Source organism: Accipiter gentilis, chromosome 29 (genome assembly GCF_929443795.1).
Source record: "Accipiter gentilis chromosome 29, bAccGen1.1, whole genome shotgun sequence".
NCBI lineage: Eukaryota > Metazoa > Chordata > Aves > Accipitriformes > Accipitridae > Astur > Astur gentilis.
Genome location: NC_064908.1, coordinates 550,242 through 570,722, shown reverse-complemented (window position 1 = coordinate 570,722; position 20,481 = coordinate 550,242). Strand labels below are relative to the sequence as shown.

The following is a 20,481-nucleotide window of genomic DNA, read 5'->3' as shown; positions in this document are numbered from 1 at the left end:
CCACAGTCCCCCTTCACACTTAGAACTTTGCCCGTTTTCCACATTAACCGCAAAATATTTTGAAGAAATACTTCAGGCAGATGCTGAGCACCTGAACCTGGCTTGCACATGTTACTCCCCTGAACTGCGTGACTCTTCCAGCCACAATTCCCCACATCTGGAAGCTTGTGCCAAAAGAGAGCATCAAATCTGATTCCAGTAGACTATAGAAATCGAATTAATTATGCCAGCCTAATTCACCTCACTCACTTTCGTTAACACTCACAGGTACTCTATAAAAACCGCATAGAACAAAGTGGAGGTCATTCCGAAGTGGGAAGAAGATGCAGAGAGCAAAGTTCTTGAAGGACACCCATTTTCTCTACTTGCAAAACTGGGGAAAACTAAACTAATCAAAACTAAAAACCACCCCCCAAAAAAACAAAAAAAAAAGGAATGGGAGTCAGAACCTTGATCTATCCAATATGTCACATTTTGCACAAAGACTTCAGATTAGCTGTACCAAGTCTGTTTCTCTTTCTGATTGTAACGAGTCATTAAATGTATTCCCTTTTGTGTTTTCTTGCAGATCAGGTACAGAATAGCTACAAGATTTCTGTATCCAGTTTATAAAAGGCAAAGGGCTGCTGATCACTCTGAAAGAGCCATCACTTGTAGATTAAAATAATGTCAAATGTTAATTTTTAAAAAATAAGCTGTTGAATCATGTGAGAGGAACCAAGATATCTTTAGAATAACTAATGGAAACATGTTTTAAAACATTCACCTGATGAGTCTGCAGCACTAACCTAGAAACCTTGAATAAGAGTGAAGCCTGCTTTTATGGCTATATTTAAGAGAAACACACGAAAAAAAACCAAATTAGTAACAACAAACATTTATTCATTTTTGTTTGTGGTGATACAGAATCTCTTTTACATATTGCTTATGTGTAGAACTCTGCTTGCAGTCTCCGGAAGAAGTACAACAGCATTTTTCCAGTTAAATCAATGACAAGCCCAGCTTCACCTTCTGGAAAGTAGTATAGCCCTTTCTCTCAATTGCCCAAGTTCTCCTGAAAACAAACAAAAAACCATGTGTATGTGTTTTAGAGAAAGAATTCAAGGCAGGTCTAAAGGAAACAGCAGGAAGAGAAGGACATGGGATGGAGGGATGAACGACCTGTCATCTGCTGTGACCTTCTCCTGGACCAATTTTATCCCTTCCCTGGGTAAAACGCACCAAGTGGGGTTTGTAAAGCTGCACGAGCAGGACGGCGCTTTTTGTATGGCCCATCCTTCATTACCTTGATTCTCATCTAAGGGAGCAAGCTGAGCTTCCAAGATACTGAGATAAGGAATTGAACCCTGAGACAGAGAAGCAGATGGGAATTTTGACACTGACTCCAGTAAGACTTCACTGAGGTGTTGAGAAAAGCCATGCCCCCATGGCTATATGCAGAGTTAGCTGGTGCGTGTGTCTTGCAGGACACGCTGGGTATCGGTGACAAGCTGTGCGAGGCAGGTGAGAGAGGTGAGAGACACAAAAGAAGAGCCATAAATGCCCAGGCAAACATCACCACCACCTTCACACCCTTACCCATCCGCCGCAATCCTCGATGTAGTTTCTCACTCGAAAATTTCCATTAATCACTTTTATGAGTTGGTTGGGATGCACCATAGCTGGAACTTTCTTAGCAACATACATTAGCAATTTCACAGACACACTGAGAAAGACTCTCTCATAGACCAGCTCTGGGTTCTGGTCACTCCAGCTCCTGCTGAGGGAGTCCACGGCAGCCTCAAACTTCTCCATCTGCAAGCATCAAGAGGCCAGTTTGAGCTTCTTTTTAAATGACAGCATGATAAGTACGTCTTGGCTCAAAATCCAACATTCAGTTCAATTCCTGCATTTGCTTCTTCTACCCACGACTAGAGCAGGTGACCCCACACAGCATAGGACATTCAAGGCAGGGCTGTCCTTTACCATGGCTTATACAAGCCGCAGCATGGTTGAAGGACTGGGGAGGACAGCCGGTAGCCTAACCAGAACTGCAGTAAACCCGAAGCTAGAGCTGCCTGCAGCACTTGCGCTGGAAGTGTGCTGGCATGAGAGCTCTGGCTGCAGGGCAGGCTGGAGCCAGATCGTCTGCAGCAGGCTGGAGAACCCACTCTGTTCCTCTTGCCACAGTCTTCCTCCTTTCCCCTTCCACACACTAGCTGCCCCCACCAACTCCAGAGCATCTCCTGTGACGATGGGCCAGCACAGGCAGCTCCAGGGCTTCTCGGGTGATAAAAAGCAGCTCCTTTGGAAGAAAGGAGGAGAAAGGGCAGGTCCCACTGCGCCTTGTCTGGCTTCTGTCCCAGTGGCTTGTATGCTGCCCACAACACAGAAATGAAGGGAGGCTGCGGGGTATCGTGCCCCTTCCCCTCAGATCCCCCCCGACTCCTGCAGCATCAGCCATGCTGCTCCGCAGTTTTTTCCCATTCTCTGGCACAAGGTGAGACAAGGCTGGCCTACAGACCAGGAGCTGGCCAGGCCAAGCAGGACAAGCTGTGCTTTACCTTTCCCTTGAGCACTTCAGCAAGAGCCTCCGAGGAAACCCTTTCAAAATCCATGTTGCACTGGTCCCCCATTTGCCGCAGACGACTGGCGACCACGACCGGGTCAAACCTGGTTCGAGGCTCTCCTGCCAACTGCATAGGCTCTAGAGCAGAGAGAGCAGGGTGAGGGCTTTCAGCATAACGCATTAAAGGCAGAGAAAGAGAACCCACACTGACAGCCCAGCCCCTTTAGCTGCCTACTGCCTCCAAACCGCTGCCTTCGGCAGGCACTATGGTAGTTACTGCCTCAAGCACTCGGGAGGTTAATGCAGGGTAGACCTCTGACAAGATATATTAGGAAACGTAAAACCAAAGTCCCTAAGAGATATCATACAGCTGTTCACGTATCCATTGATTTACAGGGACCAAGAGGCTCTGCGCTATGGGTTTGTCCATGTCTCCTTCCTCCCACCTCTGCTGCTTCGTGCTCAAGTCTCAGTTCATCCCCACTCCTGTTTCTCCATGGACATCCCTAACGCCTCTCTTTTACCCCTCTGGGTTCTGGCAGCTCCTTCCTCCCAGGCTGCCAGAAGCAAGCAAGGAAAGTCAGCAGAGTTGGAGAACATCTTATCTCTCTCTTCCAACTGCAGTCACACAGCAGCAGCAATCGGATGGCAAAGTCCTGCCTGTGTTCCCCCAGCATTTTGAGGCTGCAGATCATCGCGTGCAGTCTTCAGAGAGTTTAGCTATTATACCCAAGGTCTGTTCTGAGCAAGCGCAAATTGCAACATTTCAAAGTGTCATAGCGACTCAAATTTGGAAAGATTTTCACAAAGGAGCAAAAGGCATACTTCACAAATTTCAAGTATATCAAACCATTAGAACTTCTCAGCTAAATTACTTAAAGTGGGGGAGTGCCTCAGTTAAGGCATTTTTCCCTTAAAGCATCCTGAGGGGAAAAAACCAACAGAGTATTATTTATTTTTTCTGAATATTACCAAAACAAGGTTCAGCCAGAAGGAGCTACCCAATGCTGAAAGTTTCAGCAAAACTATTTCCACGTTTGGCAAAGTTACAAGGAACTGAAAGCAGGATCTTTCGACATAAAGCGCTAGGCAACTTTATCTGGAGGCATCGCTTCCTGATCCAACCCCCTCCCTCATCCAGCCACTAATTCCAGTTCAGCTTGTCTCATTCGGGTGCTGGCGCTTGGCTCCTGCAGCCCTGGGCAGAAGCTTGCGTCTTCTGGGGCTCTGGGGCAGTTTCAGAGTGCTGAGGACAGCACAAGCGTCTAATCCAGGAGAGGGAAATGAGCAATATGCTAACGGAGACTTATTCTTTAGGCAAGATGATGAACTTCCATGAACCTTTTGAGAACTGGACTTTGCTTGCTCTCTGGTGTCAGCAAGATCCTAGTGTCTCTTGGGACATTTTAACTAGTTTGTTGCCAAGAAAATAACAGGAAAAGCAATATGAATATGGGCGAAATTCTGGGTTTCCCTGCAGCATTGCCCAGGAAACCGAACTAGCCCAAATGATATTGGGCATTTGGGAAGCAAAGACCACATTCTGTCTTACACGTTAAAGTAACTTTTTGTCCAATAAGAAATATGAGCTTTCTTTTTGATAATGACAGTTAAAACGTGTCCCACCCCCTTGCTTTGGAGCAAGTCAGGACCTATGGACCCATGCAGGGCCCAGCAGCCAGCAGCACCTTCCCTACCAGCATTGCCTGCTGCCGGCACCCACAGCCCCATGGGATGAAAAGCGGGGGTGGCCGTCCTTCACATCCCTCATTGCCCGTCCCTGCCAAGGCAGACTGCTCCTGTGGGCTGCGCGGCATTCAGACAACTTGCTCTAACTTTTCTCCCAAAACAGATAGCTTGGAAGTCATCACAAGCCTGCATTTTAGGAAACCCAACCCCGAGCTACAGCTTCCTTCCTTGAAGTGTTCTGTCCTCTATCATCTGCAGCAAAGAAACCATTTTTTCCTCCCACAACAGGCCTTACCCTCCGAGTCTGTCTCCAGGCTCCGGCACTCACTCTCATCTTCACTTAGGAGGTCAGAGAACAAGGCTTCCACAACGCATGCTGTCTGCTCCTCAAAGGTTGCCATTGCAGCATGTCTCCCCACCGCAGAGTGGGCAGAGACACCACCGCAGCTGCTCTTATGTGCGGGTGAGCTTTGCCTCTGGATTTTGGCTTCCTTTTCCCAAAACTGCACACATTCTTCCTTCTGGGAAGAGTATGGCCCCAGACTCCTCCCCTGGACAGCGCAACACACCAATATTTGCTCTAACTGTCGTCATTCAAGCTATGGGTGTGGTTTAGTTTCAAAGTAAGTCGTTTCTGTTAAGATCAACTGAAATAAGTATTTACAAGTTATCAAAGACTGCTGACCTGCTCATTCATCAAGAAAGGGGTCTGGATATAAGGCTAGAAGCTCCAAGTCCCATCCCAAACAAAGACCAGGCTTGGTCTAGCCACAGCAGAGTAAATCATAGCTGCCAACAAGCTACCAACTATTTTTTTTCTGAAAACTGCATAATCCCAATGCTCCAATGCAGCTCTCCGTAAGGACAGGAATACAGCATATGCATAACGACACTGGAGACTGTTAATAGGAGCCCTGCTACAACTGACTTCTTACCTACCTTTGCATTCACCTGTAGGTAGTTTACCTGTTACAGTAATTTGGCATATGAGACTGAAATTAATTATTGCACAATTGCTCCTTAAAGCTTTGCTTCAAGGAAGTTGGGAGAGAAAAGCCCTGTCTGACACAAAGGCAGGAACTGGACTGCAGTTCTGTCCAGATCCACAGTAGTGATCGGATAACTCCATCCCACAGACTTCAGAGTTGAATGCACAAGTACTCCAAAAAACAACCACTAATTATTCACATTTTTATTAGGAAAATCAGAAATAAAATCTAAAGCCTGTTGTTTAACAGTGACAGCAGTGTTTCAGTGAAGTGCATGGAAGGCATATTGCAATTTAAAGGCACAATACAGTCATTTACAGAAATTAAAAATTAAAAGAAATTAAAAATTACAAGAAATCTTACATAATAGAGTTAACAAAGCCACTCCTTACAAGAGTGCCATAAAGCCTGGTTATAGTAACCTATGTACCTCAACCTTAAGCCAAAGAACCTTCTTCAAGGGTTTTGCCACTGTGTAAAACGTGGCTGTGACACAGAAACTCCTCATGACAAAGTCCCAACTCTTCCTAACTTTCAATAGAGCAGATGGAGTGCTGTTACCACACTCTTCAAAAAACAAGTCTCGAGGCTGGCCAGAGTATAACTTTAAAAATTGTAAAAATTTAGCCACACAGTTACTGCACCATCTCATATACTGTACTGTGAGGACAGGATGACAGTACTGCACAGAAATAAGTACTACACAGAAAACAAACATTTAAATACCCATTCTAGTTATAAAGTAACAAATGGTAAAAATTACTATCAGCCAAAATTTAATATTCCATACAGGTTAATTATCTAAACAGCAATTCTTCCGTTACTGGTGTGAGTACCAAGGACTGAGAGCTCACAGACATGGCCAAAGTGATGCAGGCTACAAAACTCAGGCCATATTAACTCATGCAAACACACCATACACAACCTACACACTCCTGCATTTCCTTACAGGCACCCTGGCCACAGGGAGTTGAGAGGGGAACTTCAGAGAGCGTAATTCATGACTACAGTAACACATTTCAACTATAAAATACACTTCTTTCTCTTGAAAAAGAAACATGCTGGTTCTAGTAAGCACAATGTACCCGGTCCACCCATCTCCAACAGAGCAGAGCTCCATTCACCCATAAGTGAAGCTACTAACGAAATCTGTCTATCAGACAGAAAAATAAATCACATGTAAAGGGAGCCAAGAACTAAATACTTCTCTTCACTCCACCGTTCCTCTTAATGTGAGATAAGTAGCAGAGTCCTGGAGTTTCTGAACTTTTATGAATTATTTACAATTCTCATGAAAAAAACCCTCTCCAATACACATCCCTGAATTCTGCTCATTTCTGGTTCCATCAGTGATGTTAGCGCCTTGTGATAATCACTGTAGACGCCACCACTTCTGTGACTCACACCAGAAGCAGCAGGCTCACAAATGCATTACCTTGTCCCTTCCCCAGCCCAGAGGGAGGACAGACCCTTCACCCTGCCCCATTCACCAGCTGCAGCAATCCCATACCTGCCACCTGCAGCTACCCCCACACCACATGTGCCTTCCAGGCCCAGGAAATGGATGCTAACACTCCCACAGTTCAAAAGTACAAAACCAGCATCAGGTATGGCAAATGAAGCCAGAGAAAAAAAACTTTTCCTGTGCCCTGAGCAAGCATCCTACTGGGAGCAGGGACCAATCAGGACCCCAGTCCAGCAACTGTCCCCATGACTGTCCTTAATGCCGAAACAAAGGTTTGCAGTGCCTCCGGCTTTGCCTCACTCTGCTTCACTGAAACCTGCATCTCTGAATCTGCCGCCTCAAGCAAGAGCTCTGTTAGGAAGAGGCAACCTGTGTCATCCTGAGCACTGAGATAAGCTTTCCATGGCTGGACGCCAGCCTTGCTCATAGCAATAGTATGGATGTGGACAACATGAAGAGCCGTCTGTATGGTGTCTGGATGAACAGTCCCACACCAGGGTAGAGAGAGGTGGCAGCTCATCTCCAGGCTCAGCCAGGTCTTCTCAAACTGTTCTGCAGTCAGGTAAACATCAGGAATTAAGGTCAGGCTGCTTGTATCGGGATGAACCTTGAGGACTTCTTTATTCCCTTCAGAAATCAGTGACTCTGAAATGAAACCACAAACATGTGAGATGTAGCATACAAGGTGCAGCTCCTAATTTCACAAAGAACATCTTACGAAGCCATCAGAAGAAGGCGGCTGGAATCACAGCGCCTCCAGCAGCATCCCCTGGGCTAGTGAGGTGGTGATCAGCCATGCATTGCACAAGGTAGTCAGAACACTAAGTCAGCATTCTCAAAGTACTGTGATCTTCTTCCAAAGAAACCCACATCTACCGGCAAGGGGAAAACGGATCCCAGGTGAAGGTGAGGCAGGTTACCTGTGTCTCTGTTCCTGGAGTCAGTACAAGGAGAACAAGTGTAAGAGGGTTCTGCTGGCTGGTGAGCAGTCACAAGTGCCCAGCGTTCTCTGCCATAAACTGGTGCAAGAGTATTAAACTCTGAAGCCCATGTATTCACAGATCGCTCGGTTTGGTCTTCCAGGAGCCCCAGGGAGGGGTCAGACTTGGGGCTACACAGGACCCGTTTCACTTCTTCCACACCAGACTGCAAAAGGCGATAGTAGAACAATCCACGGTCTCGTACTGCCATATCCATCTCCTCCTCTGTGAATTAGAGAGAGACGTAATTTATGGAGAATTCTATCATCCAGATTTCCCCAAAGTACTAACCCTTAATTACTAAAAACAGATTCTCAGGGTTACAGTGTAAGCCTGTTATACTCACCAACCAGACAGCTAGGGGCCAAGTAGCAGCCTAAGGCATAAAGCCACCTTACCTTGCCATCCTGGATGGTCTCCTCACAGCTAGGATGCTGACACACAGCATCCATGCACTGGAGTCACAGCCAAACCAGGTCCCAAAAAGCCTGTACTACAGCTTCAGTGAAACAGAATGAAGGGAACTCACCTATGCAGTAGTAGAGCAGTCTCCCTAGCATGTCCTGACACTCAGCAGGACGAGACAGGAAAAGTCGCACCAATGCTGTTAGAAGCTCCATCTTCACTGCTGGGAACATCTCTGATTTCACATTCTCCACAAAGTCCTCTAAAACATAGGGGGCATTTGGTACTTTCTCACCATGTGCACCCAGGAGCCAGATCAGCGCTTGCTTGCCCTGAAGGAAACACAAAAAAATAGCATATAGGTGCTGTTCACCAGAAAGACAGCATTGACGTGAAATAAACAGATGCAAGAGAACAAGTCCTCTGAAGATCTCTGATCTTTGCCCACCAATCACCAGCCAAAGGAAAGCCAAACAGTCATTGCCCACCCATCCTCAACAGCTGCCAGCCCATGGCATAAAGGCACCTTACCTCACTGTCCTGGATGGTGTCCTCACAGCTAGGCAGTGCCCGACAAACTGCATCCGTGCACTGGGGACACAGCCAAACCAGGTCCCGAAAAGCCTGTACTACCGCTGCAATGAAACAAAATGCTCAGCATTCCCCAAGAGTTATAAAACCACTGGTGTGGGGAGGGGAAATTCCAAAAAAAAAAAAACCACTCGAGACTTTGCAAATCTTAGCTAGGGAGGTCAGTGCCTTGCTTGTGACTGTGATTTGAGACACCCTTCTTCAAAGTTCCATGACACTGCATTTGTCAGAGCAAAGTTGCACCAAGTCTAAAATAAAGCACTGAAACTTCAGATTGTTCCTCTGGCTGCTGGATAGTAATCACTCTTCTGGACATTCCCCAGCCTTTAAAAAGACACTGACTCATGATGCTTCAGACACACAAGGTTAGAATGACAAATTAAAACTAAAACCAATTCAAAACGAGTCTCATGAACTTTAGGTCAAAATTTTAAAGGCTCTGCTGCCCACTTACAGAAACACCAGCGGCTTCCCAGATCTAATTCAACAGCTGAGTGCAAGCATTTGATTTTCAAAACTGAAAGCAAGACCACTTAAAGGAGAGGGCAGAAACAGCAATGATATGCAGTTAGATCTGAGGGCAGCAAAAGAAAAAGAGAAGCCTGGGTACAACTGAATCAGACTATTATATGAGGAACAGAAATGACAAAGATTTAAAAGATCCATTAATCATCTTGGCCCTCAAACAGTCACTAAAATGCCTCTGTGAGTCCCTCACTCCCTCGGAGGTGGCAGCCAGAAAGGAGTCTCCACATCAGACCATGAAGGCAGCTATGACCATCTCCCCGTTCACCATAAAGAGTAGTTCCTAAGGAAGGAAAAACTACAATGTCCAGTCACACTATATACCCCCAACTCCACCAGGAAGACTTCCACCTGAAGTTGCCAATTAAATTAAAAGCCAAGTGCTTCTGAGAGCCTTGAGTTTGGGATCACAAGCCTCAGCAAGGCCAATTCCTGAAAGCATAAGCCAGGCAAACAACCTGCAGATGATTACCTGAAGTGATATGTTCCTGCTGAAGCCCCAGGAGCTCTGTCAGAATCCCCACACACTGTTCTGTGTATGTCCTAGCAATATTGCCTGCAGAGATGCCAAAAGACATAAAAGTCAACCTTTTAGCAGAGTGAAATATGAACCACCAGCCCAACTATTCATCACAAACTCACTTTAAAGAAACAGTCTTTCTCTTTTCCTTTTTGACTACTATTTCTGAAAGCATAGTCAAATGAACTTGTTCTCCACACAACGGATATGTTTCTTTTTCTGAAGCCGTGCCTCAGAAGAATTCTGAACTTTTCTTAAACATAACCCATAAGAAAAGCATTTTAGCATGCCTGGCTTTCTTCTTATGTATACTGTAGAAACGTACCTATTTTAAAGCTTACAAAACAAAAAGTGCCTCAAATCACCTTAACCCTGCCCCCATTACAACTCAAAAGAACAAGCAGGCATTAGAGCAACAACTCCACCCACTACACAGTTTCGTTCAATACTATAAGGCTCGTTAATAAGATTAAATGACACAATTCCTTTAGAGCATCTCATCAGAGCACAGACATTTGAACGAGATTCAAGGACGTTATGTGCAACCTGAAACAGTTCAATGCCAGGACTTCTGAAAGAATCAGCACAATCATGGTTTAGAAACACACTCACACAAAACATTCCTGGGGAGGCTGCTCTATAGAAGGCTGTACTGCTTCAGAACAGATCAGTTATTTGGCATTTGGCCAGATAAACTTCAGCAGAGAAAGGCCCACCTTAAAGATCTAGGGCTGCAGCTGCTCCTGAGGCAGGACACAGCTCTTACCTATAGCGAAGATCGCCCCTTGGGCAAGCTCTACTGATACGTCAGTGCAATAGCCCTTCAGCTCCTCCAGCACTTGCTGTACATTTTCATCATTTACCAGCTCACACAACACCTCCATCTTCTGGCATTTGATGTAGTGGGGCTCTGAATACGAACAGAAGAACTTTTTGTAGTGGCTGCTAAAATGGCCAGGAAGGCTACCAAGGATCTGACGTACATGGCACAGCGCAGTGAAGCAGAGCTCCCTGCTCTCAGAGGTGCAGGCAGACAGCAGCGGTCCCTTCACTCTCACCAAAACATCTGCCTGCACATGTGGGTACTCCCTGGCCAGCACTAGGAAAAGCTTGGTGGCTGCCATCACAACGCTGGGGCTGCTGCTTTTGAGATAGCCATCCAGTAAATTGAGTATGTCGAAGAGTTCCTCCTCGCTGCGGGGTTTGTAACGCAGAAGGAAGGTAAGCACCTCACTTTGCCCCCACTGATCCAGATCAGCCATCCTGCCAAGAGAATAAACACAGTTAGCAGGAGTCAAGAAGCGCACAAAGATCTGCACTGGGCAGAGTAGAAGCCTTAGCCTCTGAGCTTCTTATGGTCTTTTTTCCAAACCAAATGCCATGTTTCAGAAGTAGATACCACAATTTTATCGCAAGAGAATCGACCAGTGTATGCACATAGGCTTAACTCAGTATCAGTCATGTGCACTTTTGCTGGTGCTCTAAGCCAGACAGCAACATTGACAAGAACCCTGGGCAGAGCAATACTCCTCTTTTGCCAGATCATGTAGAATTACCTGCAGAAAAGTTAGTTTCTTCAAGCAATAGATGAGTTATATACCTTTCAATGGGTTGGGAGAGACATACTAGAACATACCTGTCCCATAAATATCACGTGTACCCGCACCAACCCCACCCCCCCCCAACCTAATCACATTAACCTACAATTGCAAAACAAATCACCAGCTGAAGCAAAGACTCCCTGGAAAAGCAGGGCATCTCAGATTTCTCTTAAGACCTTAGCATAAAAGTAATTTAGTTTCTCTTAGGGTGGGCACTTCCACCTTTGGGTGCCTGACACCTCCCTTTGAGTTCTGACAGGAGCCCAGAAATACCCACTCTGCTAGCACACAAAACGCAAGAACGAGAATGAAGCGTCCAGCAGCACCTTAGTATCAAAGAAAACAAACCTGTTGAGGAGATGGTGGGCAATGGGTTTGTTGATGACAACTCCTCCCTCCTTCTTCAAGATCTCTTCTAAGGCCCTCAGACAATTCACGACTACAATGGGATCCTGGTCACGAAGCAAACTGTACAGCTCATTCACCAACGCACCATCTGCGAAGAAGCAGAGGTCCTTATATCAAATTCTGTTGACACGCTGCCGCTCAATCGCTGTCTGTAAGCACTTATCAGGAGCAAAAGGTACGGCTTGAACTGGGAGAAGCGCTCAACAAAACTGGCAGCTCTACAGCAACACCTGCCCTTGGCACAACTTTTCCCTGAAGGTCTGCAGGTGCGAGGACGGTGCTCGGCCGACCAGGGACCGCGGAAAAGCCGGGCGCTGCGGGAGGCCCTGCAAAAGCAGGTACGCGAGGGGCACGCTGGCGTGGGACCTCCCTTCTCCGCTCACCGTCCTCCTCTCTCTCCCTCCCTCTCTCGCAGCCGCGGCAGCCCGGAGGCAGGGCACCGCACCCGGGGCTGGCTCTCGGCAGCCGCGTGCCCCGGCCCCGGGGCGACCCCCGCCTCCTGCCCAGCGAGCGCTCCCCCGCGGAGGCCAGCCCTGCGGGGCCCGGCGCGAAGCCGCCCCCTTACCCACTTCGGAGTCCCCCTGCAGCTGCAGCATCTTGGCGCAGCCGAGCACGGCCGCTCTCCGCACGTAGGAGGCCTTGTCCCGCAGGCCGCTGAGGAGGGGCTGCTGCAGGTACTCCTGGATGCCGGGCATCCTGCGGGCGGGCGGCCGGGCGTCAGCGGGCCGCCGCCACGGCCTGGCTGGGCTCTCCCCCCCCCCGCCCCGGCCTGGCCGGGCTCCCCCTCCGACCCAGCCCAACCCGCTCCCTCCCCGACCCTCGCAGCCCCGGCCCGGCCCGGCTCCCCGCCGCCTGCCCGGCCCGGCCCGACCCACCTGAGGCCGCACATGCTGCGGAGGGCAAGCCCCCGCACGGCGGGGCTGGGGTGGGCGCAGTCCTTGCGCAGGGTGTTGACGGCCAGCAGCGCCAGCTGCGGCTGCCGCGGGGCCTGCGCCCGCACGTACAGCGACACCAGCTTCTTCTGCACCACGTCGGCCGCCGCGCTGGCCTTCACCATCTCCGGGAAGAGCCCCGACACGTCCGCCCCCTGCGCCATGTGCCTGCGGCGGAGACACGGCTCAGCGCCGCCCGCCCCGGACCGGCTCCCGCCGCCCCCAGACCCCCGCCCGCCCGGCTGCCCGCCGTACCGGATGACGCGCAGGACGGCGGCGCGGTACCGCAGCCGGTCCGCCTGCACGTGTGGGTTGGACAGGGCCCGGCGGAGCTCCCGCAGGGCCTCCTCGCCGCCCAGGTACGGCATGGTCCCGGCTCCCGGTCCTCCCGCTCCCGCTCCTCCTCCGGCCCCGGCCCCGGCCGCTGCTGCCGCCGGCCCCGCCCCGCGCCTGACGTGCCGCCTCAGCCCCGCCCAGCGCGCTGCGCACGCATTCCCACCCCGCTTTCCCCCTCCCGCGCCTGCGCGGCGCCGCCCGCCAAATTCGGCGGGAAGCGGCGGGCCGCCCGCTCGCCATGAGCGGGACGGTGATCCCCGGTACGCCCATCGCCGTGGATTTCTGGAGCGTGCGGAGGGCGGGCGGTGCCCGCCTCTTCTTCCTGTCGCACATGCACTCGGACCACACGGTGGGGCTCTCCAGCACCTGGAGCCGCCCGCTCTACTGCTCGCCGCTCACCGCCCGCCTCCTCCACCGCCGCCTCCAGGTAGGTGCGCCCCGCCGCCCCGGTCGCCTCGGCCCGGCCCGTCCCGTCCTCACCGCCCGGCCCCCGCAGGTACCGACGCGCTGGATCCGGCCGCTGGAGGTGGGGCAGAGCCACGCGCTGGGCGACGAGGTGACGGTGACGCTGCTCGACTCCAACCACTGCCCCGGCTCCGTCATGTTCCTCTTCGAGGGCGCCTTCGGCACCATCCTCTACACAGGTACGGGGCGGGCCCCCGCGGGCCCCGCCGCCGCCCCCGCCCCGCCCTGACGGCCCTGTCCTTGCAGGGGACTTCCGCTACACCAGCGCCATGCAGGGCGAGCCGGCGCTGAGGGACCGCCACATCGACCGCCTCTACCTGGACAACACCCACTGCCACCCGCAGCGGCCCCTGCCCTCGCGGCAGCACGCCACGCGCCAGGCCGCCCACGTCATCCGCGCCCACCCGCGGCACCAGGTTGTCATCGGTGAGTGCCGCCTCGCACGGCGGCGGGCTCGCCTCGCCCTCCCCTCGGCGGGGGCTCGCGCCCTGCCGCCGGCGCGCTGTTGATGGCTCTCCTCGCAGGTGTGTACAGCCTGGGGAAGGAGACGCTGCTGGTGGACCTGGCCGTGGAGTTCAGCACCTGGGTGGTGGTGAGCCCCTGGCGCCTGGAGCAGATGCGGCTGCTGGAGCTGCCCGACGTGTTCACCGATGAGGAGGGGGCCGGCTGGATCCGTGCTGTGGACATCACCGAGATCCGCTGGGATACCCTTGTCAGCTGGAACATGCTGCACCCCACCATTGCGATCCTCCCTACCGGCAGGCCCGTGAAGGTCACCCACCCCAACATCCACCCCATTCCGTACTCGGACCACTCATCCTTTTCGGAGCTGTGCGAGTTTGTGAAGTGGCTGAAGCCTTGCTCGGTCATTCCAATCGTGAGGGGTGGCACGTGCCAGGCTTACTTTCAGAAATACCTAAGTTCTGACCCCCAGGTGCTTCCTGACCTCAAAATCCCAAAACCTGTGCAAGAGTCTGTACAGCAGCAAAGCAAAAGGAAGGGGCAGGAACCCCTGTGTCTCTTGAAAAGAGCCACCTGGCATTCTGTGCCCCGAGGAGTTGTTTATGAGTCCCCAGAGAAATATACTGAGGAATCTGAAGCGTCCACTGGTGTTAAGGCTCCTCAGCAGAACTACTGTGAGTCAGCTTTCTGCTCGAATAAAGGCTGCGCTTACCACTCGGGCAAGGGGAAAGGGAAGGAAGAGCTGAGTGGAGAACAGCCAGGAGTAGCAGCACAAGCAGCTAGCACTGTTAGCCAGGCACTTGCTTCTGATGAGCACTTTCCAACTGGGTTTGCAGAGCAGTATTTACTCACTCCCTTAAGTGTCCTAAAGCAGAATTCCTCACAGAAATTTGACAAGCTGGTAGAAGATTTCTTTAGGAGGGGAGAAGTGCTCTGAAAAAGTGCGTGACATTTGTCAGTGCCAATGCCGTTGATAGCAGTGATTCTAGAGGTCTTACTACTGCATCCCATTCTCTGTGCTCAGGTTTCTTATCAGGAGAGAGGAGCTCAGCTATGGGGCTCTACTTTCTTTACCTCTTGTTAGAGGACAAGGAGGAAACTAGAGCCAGTTTGTAGGCAGTAGAATTTTTTAAAATTTATTTATTCTTATATCTCTGTCAACATCTGTTGGGTCTCCACACTACGCTTGGGAAGCTCAGTCCCACTACAGGCATGCCTTGTATCTACTTTTTGCAGTGACTTACCTGTATCTTGTGACAAAAGATACTGCCAGGTCGATTCAAGTGAGCTGCAGAGGGTGTGAGCTGCCTGCAGCTGAAGTAATTAATGGGGACATATGTGATGAAAGTAGCAAGAAGGGGGAACCTGAGAGCCCCGAAGATTCTGCTTTCTATATGTCTGTCATGTCTCATTGACTGTGACCGGTTCACTCCAAGATGTACTACAAATATTATATATTAAGGTACATTTGAAAAATGGTGCTTAAAGAAATCTAGAAAATGAAGTGCCTCCAAGTCTATTAATCTATTTTCTATCTATTAGTCTACTAATAGCTCCAGACAGCACTGCTTTTGCATCCAGCCAACTGCAGCTGGATGCAGTTCTGCTCTCCTGAAAGCACCATCTTTCTGTTAACTGTCAATGGTTTTTCAGGTTACTGGCTGGAAGAAATAGGCATTGTTTGGATTCTTGAGTTCTGGACTTTCCAGAATGGGTTACTAGATCCTCTGCAGTCTCTGCACTCAAGTTTGCGTGTCTGAATTCTGCTTGACTGCAAAGCGCTTCTGGTAACTGCCAGCATTCTGCTAGGCCCACTGCCTTCCCATCCCTGTTCTTATCAGGCATTGGTAAATGGGATGAAAGATAATGAAACATCTGCTTACTGGTGTAAAGTGCTCACTCTTAGCAGCATTGTTTGGGAAGAATATTGTGGCTGAACAGCAAAATTGGCTCTGTGAGTTAGTGGGCAGGCACTTTGCAGTTCCAGATCAACTGCGGAGAGCCACAGCCTGGCTGGCGCAGTCAGGAAGTTTCAGCAGTGTGACTAGCCAGCGGGTACCATTGTGGAGCCTGGAAACACTGTCATTGTCTGTGTCAGACTGCACTAGCAACATTACAAATCTGCTCCCCGTAGGGTCAAGGCAGCAAAACTAGAGTGGAAATGGTCACTAGGCACTTTCTGGAGCAACAAACAAGCTTGTTACTGGGCTTTGTCTAGCCTCCTTTTTGTTACTTTCAATGCAAAATGTTTCACTTGATTTTGATCAGGATCAGAGGCTCTTCTGAACGTAGTGTCCTGCAAGGTCTCTCTAAGACCAGTCAGCTAGATGGATTAAATTCCCTGAATCAAGCTAGAAAAGGAAGCATTTGCTCTTTGCTTTTCACAAGCCCCAGCTTTACTCAAAGATGCCTGTAGATGCAGCAGCCACACCTGTTAAAAACAAGGCTGTCCTGAACAGTAATCATGATGACAGCCAGAGTGGGTATGTTTGGAAAGCTGTTTGGCAAACATGAGTCCTAACTCCCAACCCTGTGCCTTCCCAGGCACTGCAACATTTATCACTATAATAAAAGCAGTGCCTCTCACTGGGACTGCCAGTTGATTCTGCCTGCCAGCTGCTAAGGGGATGTTGGAAGTGATGGAGCAGTGTTCTGTGAAGTACATTTCAAAAGGGGTAGCAAGGGCAGCTCAAGCTTCTTGCTGTGGTCTTTATTTTTTGCTTTATTATTTCCTAATCAAAACGCAACTGCAGAGCTCCATCAGGTCGGTGTGAGTGGAGACACCTGCATCTTTTGTAACATTTGAGACTGCCAGGTAAATAATTGTGCTATGCTTGCAGTGTTTTGTCTGCTGCTGGCTGCCTTGGAGATGCAGGCTGTTATTTAAATATTGTTGAAATTTAAGTGACTCATTTAACAGGCAGGTGAGTGAAGTGCTGCCTGAACTCCCAGATTCCATGTCCTGCTCTTGCCTGCAGCATCGCCATTGCTCAGAAGGAATGCTTGCCTTCTGAGTCAGTGCTCCATTTAGGTATGTTGTAAATGACCTTGGAGATCAGATGCATTTCTCTGCCGAAGTTTTGTGGGTCCAGCCTTCCCTCTTTTATTCTTATCAACCATTCTTATCTATCATTTATTCAAGTAAAGAAGGAGAGAACCTCCTGGTGAACCTCTGGGCAAAATGGAGTTGTAAATGGTAATTCTTTACAAAGGCAACTCTGATCCTTAGATCACACAAAAAAGAAGTGGAAAATTGCAGAGACTTCAGAAGCTGGGGATCTGCACCCTATTTCTGAACGCTTAGTTAAAACTGCAGAAGAAATGGTGGCTTCTGTTACTAGAGCTTAAAAGGTAATTCCTGCCACTTCAGAAAGAAGTTATCCAAATTATGTAGAGCCAAAGAAACCTAAAATCTCTCCATGGTTTTAAAAGGCAATAGAAGCAGGAGAGATCTGACCAACAGTCAGCACGTTGGAGATCTTTGCCTTGGCACAGCAGGTGCGTGAGGCATTTTAGAGTGCCACGGGTTTCCTCCCTCTCTTAGGTGTTAAAATACTACTTTTGTGTGTTATTCTTAAATCCTGGAAAACAAAACATGGCCTCATGGGCAAAACTGGCAGTATAGTATTGTTGAGCTCTAAGGTTTCTGAAGATCCTTCAGCTTCCCCTGAAGTCTCCTGACAGTAAATAGCTGGCCTTTTACAGGCATTGTTCTCCCTCACGCTTGCCTCCAAAGTTTCCTTCTTTTTCCTACCACCAGCCTAGCTCACAGGGGAGTGTTAGTGCGGTCAAGAGCTGGAGCGTCATGTACACCAGGGTCTGAACATGCTGCTTCCAGCTCAGCTGCACAGGGCTCTGTCAACACTGCTACCACAGGTGTGTTTTGCTCACAACAGTGGCAACGAGAAGCTGTAGCTAAGTACTAGCTTGACTGTGGGTTATCTAAGGGCCATGTGCTTGGAAACTTACAGTTATCCCAGGGGGAAAAAAAAACCCAAACGGTGCTCAGACCAAAGCCCTCCCAAATCTATACATGCAGAGCAGCCTTAAGCTGCTTATCTCTGTTCCACAGTTGGGAACCAAGCCCCAATGGGATGAAATGACCCACCCAAGGCCTTACAGAGCCTACAGAGGAGCTAGGAATGAGCTGTTTTCAACACTTTTAACAAGCTGTGATCAAACGCTGGCCTGTCATGAGGGCAGGGCAGGCTTATGGTTCTGGGAGTAGGGCTGCCTGCTGAGTTCCTTCCACACAGTCGCCTGTGAAACTCCAATCACTATACTATGAAACAGTTTAGTTGGCCCTAGCTTCTCTAAAGCAGAGTAGAAAACCATGAAGGGGCACCCTGACTATGCTATGGAGAGGAGGAAGAGTACCCTTTAGGTTGCTGCCCAGAGACCAACGTAAAACTTGCCTAGCTCATGTGCTCCACAGCAAACAAGCGTATAATGTAACTTCATAAGGGAACACTGTAGAGCGCTCTGCTCAGAAGTGTTTCTAACTCGGCTTCCCATACTAAAAGGCTAAAGTACTTATGACAACTTCTCTCTGCTGCAGAGCTGCTGTCCATTTTTGCAGCACAGGTTCTTACTGTTATTTTCTAGATAAAAAGAATTGTGTAATGGGGAAACCTTTTCTTCTTCACCAAGAAAACTAATTCAATGAGCTTACATAATTTCTTATATGGCGTGTTGTAGCTTTGGGCTTGTTCCAAATTAACCTCAGGCCTAAATCTCTGGCTTTGTGCTTGTCTATGGAGCCCTCTGAAAAAGTAGTAGAACATGTAGCAAAGGAGAAAAGGTAGAGTCACCCTCATCATGTGAGGTGCCTTCTTCAGATGCGCTGCTGTCTGGCTATGGGTATTCTGTGTGCATTTGCAATTCCTTCTACTAAATTTGGGCTCTTTTGCTAAGGTCGCTACAGTGCCAAAGTTTTCCTTGCTGTCACTTTGTACTTGGCCAAATGCCAGCCTCAGCACAAGCGGCCATGAGCATGCACTAAATCAACTGGGACAGACCTTACTTGACAGCAAGCCTCTTGGCCTGGCTCAGGGAGTCTGGGACTTTGTAAGCAGGTGCCTGGGAAGATAAGAATATTTTCCTTTTGTGTGCGTGCTCCACTCACGACAGACCTGTGGAATGGAGCACCACATGATCCTATGATTGGTTTCCAGGCATTGCTCCCAGTAAATGGTGGAGCGTAGGACTCAGGCCATCTGGAAAGCCATGCTCCTCACCCCAACAGGCAGGAGCTGCAGAATTGCATGGGGGAGGAGGAGAGAGAGCCTGGGGAGGCAAGTTCCTCCCCTTCTTGTAGGGGATGAGTTCCACAGTGAGCCCAGGGCACAGACCATGTCAGGCTCCCTTGGGTTTCAAGGGGCTCTGAGCCAAGCCCTTGCTGAAGTGTGTTCCATGCTTTCTTGCTTTGCAGTTCACTGTAAACCTCAAGAAAATAAGGCTGAGAGAAATGCAGCCCCCAAGTCCTCCATGCAGGACTGAGAACTTCCTTTAGCAAATAGTGCAGAGGAGTGAGCTTCTGAACGGTGTTTTGCTGGCGGAAGAAAGTGGAAAATGTTATTTCTTGAATCTTAAGCACACACACACATTACTTGTAGGATTTTACACAAAAGAGCAATACTGTCCCATTCACACTTACCTGCTGGCAGCTTGTCTTGCTGTCCATTGCAATGTTATTTAGTGCCCCAAATCATGACTGTAGTTAGAGTTGCCCAGCACTCTTTCATGGAAAAAAGTTGCACTTAAGTTTCTGCAAAGCAGAAAACCTCCTCAGTACACCCTGGGCTTTCTCCCTCCCCAGGGGATCTGACAGTGGCCCTGAGGATGGTTTAGAAAAGCACTTGTGTAATAGTGAACACCACGATGAAGGCTCTGTCAGTGTCCATTCCCGGATCTGAATTTTAGTGTGCGTCTGCATGAACTCTCCCACCCATCTGAGGTGGAGCACTGTGCTGACTGGTGGGGGCCTCAGCTGGAGAAGCTGTGACTGTCTGGAGGACGGATGTGCCCATGTGGGGAGAGCCCAGCCCTCGTGGCAGAGGGGCAGAAGGGATGCTGCGGAGAGTCTCCAGGAGCACTTCCTTTCCTGGGGCTTACGTTGCTTTCAGCAGTCTTGGGGGGCCAATTTCCTTCTGCATTTCAGAAGGATCAGTAGAGTAGTACTTCAGTTCTTAGGTTTTTACAAGTAGCGGATATTACTTGGTCCTTTTTAAAGCTGAACGTACAACCATCCCTGATCAATGACCTTTGCTTAGTGCTGGAACTTCGCACTTTTTGTCTGAGGACCACGACCCCGTCACACCCTCAGGGAAGTTACGTTATTAAATGTGCTGTGGCATCCAGGGATGCATAGGCATGTTTTTGCAGCTCAGCATCACTGCTTCAGCCTTGGGTGGCGGTGACCTGTTAACGAACGCTCCAGAGTTACAGGACCGGGTTTCCAACAGCCTCAAAAAGCCTGAGATGATGACATACAGTGGCTTTTTCTGGGTTGGTATAGTGTCCATCTTTCACCTTGTTGCCACCTCTGCCTACAAGGATCTAACTG

The 20,481-nt window shown here is 49.5% G+C and overlaps 3 protein-coding genes across 6 annotated transcripts; 1 reads left to right on the top strand and 2 right to left on the bottom strand.

Annotated features, from left to right (window-relative positions):
- Window positions 1-861: 861 nt before the first annotated feature.
- On the bottom strand, window positions 862-5,236 carry BCL2L15 (BCL2 like 15). Its single transcript, XM_049832172.1, has 4 exons — window positions 4,533-5,236; window positions 2,544-2,686; window positions 1,579-1,794; window positions 862-1,054 (listed from the first exon to the last, which is right to left on the bottom strand). Exons 1-4 carry the CDS (start codon window positions 4,636-4,638, stop codon window positions 1,037-1,039), a joined length of 483 nt encoding a protein of 160 aa, XP_049688129.1. The 5' UTR covers window positions 4,639-5,236; the 3' UTR covers window positions 862-1,036.
- Window positions 5,237-5,328: 92 nt separating this feature from the next.
- On the bottom strand, window positions 5,329-13,073 carry AP4B1 (adaptor related protein complex 4 subunit beta 1). Of its 2 annotated transcripts, XM_049832166.1 has the most exons (10): window positions 12,909-13,073; window positions 12,597-12,821; window positions 12,287-12,417; window positions 11,662-11,809; window positions 10,479-10,975; window positions 9,665-9,748; window positions 8,608-8,711; window positions 8,201-8,408; window positions 7,612-7,896; window positions 5,329-7,336 (listed from the first exon to the last, which is right to left on the bottom strand). In XM_049832166.1, the coding sequence occupies exons 1-10, from the start codon at window positions 13,019-13,021 to the stop codon at window positions 6,909-6,911; spliced, it is 2,223 nt and encodes a 740-aa protein (XP_049688123.1). In that variant the 5' UTR covers window positions 13,022-13,073; the 3' UTR covers window positions 5,329-6,908. The 2 variants fall into 2 exon arrangements, with proteins under 2 accessions (XP_049688123.1, XP_049688124.1); XM_049832167.1 differs by lacking the exons at window positions 12,287-12,417; window positions 12,597-12,821 and having other exon boundaries at window positions 5,332-7,336; window positions 12,909-12,984.
- Window positions 13,074-13,196: 123 nt separating this feature from the next.
- Window positions 13,197-17,485, top strand: DCLRE1B (DNA cross-link repair 1B). 3 transcript variants are annotated; one of them, XM_049832171.1, is made up of 4 exons: window positions 13,197-13,416; window positions 13,516-13,633; window positions 13,701-13,880; window positions 13,979-17,485. In XM_049832171.1, the coding sequence occupies exons 1-4, from the start codon at window positions 13,228-13,230 to the stop codon at window positions 14,851-14,853; spliced, it is 1,362 nt and encodes a 453-aa protein (XP_049688128.1). In that variant the 5' UTR covers window positions 13,197-13,227; the 3' UTR covers window positions 14,854-17,485. The 3 variants fall into 3 exon arrangements, with proteins under 3 accessions (XP_049688128.1, XP_049688127.1, XP_049688126.1); XM_049832170.1 differs by having other exon boundaries at window positions 13,486-13,633; XM_049832169.1 differs by having other exon boundaries at window positions 13,197-13,633.
- The last annotated feature ends 2,996 nt before the right edge of the window (window positions 17,486-20,481 follow it).